Source organism: Apaloderma vittatum, unplaced genomic scaffold (genome assembly GCF_000703405.1).
Source record: "Apaloderma vittatum isolate BGI_N311 unplaced genomic scaffold, ASM70340v1 scaffold23523, whole genome shotgun sequence".
NCBI lineage: Eukaryota > Metazoa > Chordata > Aves > Trogoniformes > Trogonidae > Apaloderma > Apaloderma vittatum.
In genome coordinates, this window is record NW_009710206.1 from 2508 (window position 1) to 7887 (window position 5380).

A 5380-nucleotide genomic window follows, 5' to 3' on the forward strand; every position below is an offset into this window, starting at 1 on the left:
CTCTGCTCTGCAGCTCTCGGTAGGGGTTCTCCCAAGTGCGGGGAAGCCCTGAGTTTTTTCAGTTTATTTTGCTGTTGTAGGCACGCTGAGCTGTGTGGAGGGAAGAGCTGATCAGCAGTGCCCTACTCTCCCTCTCATTTTCTAGGGCTCAGCAGGTACTGGTAGCACATGGTCTTGTCAGGGGTAGTGTCCCCAAAAAACTATGTCGTGGTGCACATCTGCTTCCAACGGGGTGGAGTGTGCCCACATCTGGAGTCGCCTTCAGCCTCATTGCTCTCTGCCTTGCAGGTCTGGGCATCGCGGCAGGAGCGGGCAGCCCCTGCGAAAGAGCCTGCAACCCCCGGATGGGCAACCTTGCCCACGGGCGGGCACTGCGGACGGAGACGACCTGCGGGCGCCATGCCACTGAGCCCTTCTGCACCTATGCCGAAGACACCCAGCGTCGCTGCAAACGCCCTGTCTGCGGCCGGTGCAGCGGGGCCCACGCGGGGCTATCCCACCCTGCCGCTGCCATGGCCGACTCTCCCTTCCGCCGGCCCCGCACCTGGTGGCAGTCGGCCCAAGACGCCTCTCTTGAGACCATCCGGCTGGACCTGGAAGCCGCTTTCTACTTCACTCACTTGATTTTGGTCTTCAAGTCACCCAGGCCAGCTGCCATGGTGCTGGAGCGCTCACAGGACTTCGGCGAGACATGGAAGCCCTACAAATACTTTGCTGCTAACTGCTCGGCCACCTTCGGGCTGGAGGATGATGTGAGGAAGAGAGGAGCCATTTGCACTTCCAGATATTCGAGTCCCTTCCCCTGCACCGGAGGAGAGGTAGGTCTGGCAGGGTTGGAAGGAGGAAGTCCTTGCTCCAGCCCCTCTTTTCCTTTGCAATATCTGCTCCAGTATTTATGCTTCTTAGTTTTCTACACTGTCATCCTTTGTCATTGAATTTCAGAGTGAATTAATGCAATTCTTTCCATGGTGATGTAGGCACTGTCCCGCCCCTCACTTTGGTGATCCCCCTCTTTTTGGAAATAAATTTTCCCCTCACACGTTGAAATCCCCCCACACTACCACAAATGGGGTAGATGCTGCCAATTCATTGGGAAAGCCAAAGGGAACGCCAGTCTCGACAGTCTTCTCTGGTCCTTGCAGATGTGTGGTTTCAGGGTGATACAGATGTGTGGTTTCAGGGTGATACAGATCAGTCTGACTTTGACCAAAATGCAACTATGTTAAAATTAATAGTCGAGGTATTTTTAAATAACGACCAGCTTCACTGAGAAGTAAGCAGGTAGCCATATAAAATAGTTACTGACCACACTGAAGTACTGTTCCCATAAGCCACATTTCCCAGGTAATTAAAAAACCTTACACCTAATTTTCTTTTTCTCTTACACATTTATTCTCATGTGAACGTATGAAAAAAAATGAAGAAAAACGTTGCATTTGCCAGGATGAAAAATAGATGTGAAAAAGGTTATTTTCAGTATCAATAACAGCATGTATTAAATCATGGACTTGGAGATGCTGCCAACAATACTCTTTCCTTTGGTGCCTAAGCCTGTCCCATGGCACTGGAGACCCACTGCCAAGGAGCCAGAGCTGCCCTCCAGGGTCCCCACTGGTGGGAATATGTCTCTAGTGACCAGCTCTGGACTAAAAGGGCTGCTCCCTCTAGTGGCCTAATTTAATGGACTTTTCTGAAAATTTAATCAAACTTCCCCTCTGACATAACACAGAGAGAGTAGAAAATCTGTTTAGTGAATCGGGGTTAGTTGTATCATTGTAGTTTCTGCTGAGAACTGGTTTTGAGGTGAATGCCCAGTCTTTGGAGACTAGCACTCATGTCTGAGAAAAATCACCTATTCAGACCCCTGTGCAATCATTTGGGATCACTTCTAGCCATGCTCTGTCTAGAAAGTCACTCTCTGCAGAAATACCAAGAGCTGTTTGTTCACCAAAATGCATCTGTTAGCCTTGAGAGGCAGCCAGTGTCCTGCTTTACGAGGAGCAGCTCCATGCTCTCATCAGCTCAGAAACGAGGATCTCCAGATCTGCCCAACAGACCCAGGATGGTTATTTCATTATCCCAGTAAAGGGTTTAAATCAGATGGCTGGTGAAAGGAAGTGCTGTCTTCCTCTCTTCTCCTGCCTCCCTTTACTCATGCCCTTAAACGTCTGAATTTCCTTTCACAGTGAAACATATATGAAGGGGCTTGTCAGAAAGATGGAGAAACACTTTTCACCACGACCTGTTCTCATAGGGCGAGGGGTATCGTTTTTAGATTGAAATTGATTGAGACTGGATATAAGGAAGGCATGAGGGTATGAGGGCATTTAGTATGAGGGTAGTGACACACTGGAACAGGCTGCCCAGAGAAGCTACAGGTGCCTCCTCCCTAGAAATGCTCAAGGCCAGGTTGGATGGGGCTTTGGGCAACCTGGTCTAGTGAGAGGTGTCCCTGCCTATGGCAGGGGAGTTGGCCTGGATGGTCTTTGAAGGTCTTTTCCAAGCTAAGCCATTCTGTGGTTCTGAATTTGGGCTAACTACAAAGTGGGACACACAACAGAAAGGGCAGATGTATCCTGCTGGGAATTTTCTAGGCTCTCAGCACTTTTGCCAGAATCTGAGTCCCACCACCTCAAACATATGGCTGTGCAAGCCAGGCAGGGACTGGAAACTACAGCTCTCGGGCCAGCCAGCAGGACATGTCTGGGGTACTCAGACTCATATGCTCCTTTTTCAGCTTGCCCAGTGATCTCAGGGATGAGAAATGCAGGGCATGATTCGGGGCAAGATTTGACTCGTTTGTGCTGAGTTCGTTGTAGCCAGCACTCGGGTGCAGTTTTCACTGCAACCACTCCAGTGATGTACCTGCACACTGGGATGAGGGCTGTGCCTAGCAAGAACCTGTGCAAATCCCAGCCTCTGGCCAGCTCCTCTGCAAGTTGATGCAATCTGCAGGGAGAGTAGGATCAAGGTTTTGTATGTAGAAACTGATTCCTGTCTCCAGAAGTAAAGGAATTTGGTGGTGTTTGATGCATCTGCAGTAGCATGCTGCAGAAACAGGCTGTTTACTGGGCGTACTCCTGCAGGATCTCTTCTTTTTGGCATTGCTTTAGCCTGTGTTATTGCAAAGAAGCTATAAAAATCAAGATCATTTAATTATTCCAGATTTTAAACAAATGTTGAGTCCAAGGGTCTGGAGCTTATAAGATTTTATTTATATGGCACACTTCAGTTCCCTGCACTTGAACACCACTTTTTACCTGCAGAGTAATAACAGCAGCTTTCTGGTGACCAGATGGCAAGCTTGCATGCTTAGCAAATATCACATTTAATTTTTTACGGTGTGCTACATTCCAGCAATTACTTGTAACTGCCAATAGCAACATGTATCTCACCTAAAGAAACATCATAGCTTTGTGTTCTGTCCGGAGTTATGTTGTGCTTTACTCCCACTTTTAGTAGCACCTAATTTCAGACGTATGTAAACAGTAATTTCACTTGAAACCGTGCTTTCAAATGTGCTGTCATCTGAAATGCCCATGTCTGAAGGGTGTTATTTAATTGCAGCTCAGTTGCTGCAGTTTTCTTTAAAGCACAAACATAAATTCTGTGAGTGCTACTGCATTTCTTTTTTTTAACGTTTTTAGAGTTTTTTAACTGCAATGTAACGACTGTAACCTGTGATCCAAACTGTGTACATGCTTTCTCCAACTTCAAACGCTTCCACACCACACATGCATTTCCAGGCACAGAGTGAGAGCTCACAGGGTTTTGCAGGGCAGTGGGATCTCTGCGCACTGCTTGCTTCGGGTTTTATGGAGAAGAAAGATTGGGCTTTTTGTATTTCATCTGCCCTCATCATTCCTTAGATGCCTGGTTCAATTCTCATGACAAAAATCCTCCCTCATCACAAGTTGCTATGATGTTGATCTTGAGGAGATTTATGATAGCACAGAAAGCCAGCTGTGGATGAACCTCTGGGTTAATTTCAAAGATCTAGAGCTCAGAGCTAGTGGAGGAATGAGAGATTCTGACACGGCTCTGGGAGACACCCTTCATCTTTATTCTGTAGTAGAGCAACTCTGGGATTCCCTTTGTGCTGGTGGGACCAGGGTGATGGAGAGCACTGAGAGAGCAGTTTGTGCTAAGAGGTTGGCAACATGCTGGAGTCACCTAAGCTGGGTGCCAACACAGTGGTGGGAGCAGGAAGAGGTAATGTCACGCATCATATGTGACAGGTCTACTGATTTGTAGAATCACCTCGTCAGGGATTTGGCAGGTCTCTGCTCTTCTTTGCTATCCATTTCTGATCCTACAAAACCACTGGGCCTGGTTATCCTCTGCTTTGGGTACATCTGAGTCTTCCACCCTGACTCAGGCATGAACTGGAGGATCAACAACCCAATGGTGGGATTAGCAACGAAAGGATGGATCCAGTCAGAACTGTTGCAGAAAGAGGTGGAAGGCTGCATGGCACAGTACTGATGTCAGGAACACTGCACTGATACCTTAGGTTCAGTCTTAAAGGCTTTCTTGATGGAAGCAAATACAAGTTCACAGGTCAGCACGTGCTTAGTGATGAGTTGAGCCCTGTGCCGGAGCAGTCTGGCTGTTGTCTGGCCTCACACAAAGTAGGACTACCCTTTCAGCAGCCAGGAAAGCAATGACTTCTCTGCAAGGATCCGGGAAGGAAACAGAACAACTGAGCCCCTCCTGGGTAGGGAACAGAGGAAAAGAGGCAAATGGTGGGTGCCCATCTCCTGCCCCAGCATCCCCAGGCACTCACTGCATCCTGTTCAGAAATCCACCCTCTGGCTGGTGCTGCTTTCAGGAGCTCTTACTGTCCAACACCTGGGGCCAGGCTGTCCAACATCAGGGCCTGTCAAGTAGAGGCAAAGGAGAAGCAGGAAGAAGGAGGAAACCTCAGTACAACCAACACTGGCTTCCAGCAAGCTTCATGCATCTGCCAGTTTGAGGGGCTGGACCTGCGTCATGGCGAAAGGGACAAGAAACTCCTTCTCTGTCGGGGAATAATTTCGGATCAGCTGCATGAGGATGGATCACTAAAGACTTTCCTCATCCCTAATTCAATGAATGGATTTCTTTGCAGAAGCAAGTTTTTTTAGCGTAGGCAGAAACCTCTGAAAGCTGGCCTTATATTGTCAGTGTTTTAAGAGAAAGGCTAAGGCCAAGTTTTAGCCTGGATCACACAAATGTACTACAAATCCAGAGTATTTCCACTGTTTTCCAGTATGTTTTCCAGTTTTCAGCCACATTGTTGTGAGGGAAATCAGAACTGTATTCACTAGCTAAACAAAATCTGATCTCAGTAAACAAGATGCATAAATAAACTCTTTCAGCTTTATGCTCAGACAGGAAT

At 47.8% G+C, this 5380-nt stretch overlaps 1 protein-coding gene across 1 annotated transcript in view; it reads left to right on the plus strand.

The window, feature by feature from the left end:
• Nucleotides 1-288: 288 nt before the first annotated feature.
• The window catches only part of NTN4 (netrin 4), a gene marked incomplete at its 5' end in the record, with an annotated part of 42136 nt that continues 37044 nt past the window's right edge, over nt 289-5380 (plus strand). Inside the window, one exon of the mRNA XM_009867228.1 lies at nt 289-818. Coding sequence (XP_009865530.1) covers nt 289-818 — 530 coding nt within the window. The remainder of the gene's footprint in view (nt 819-5380) is intronic.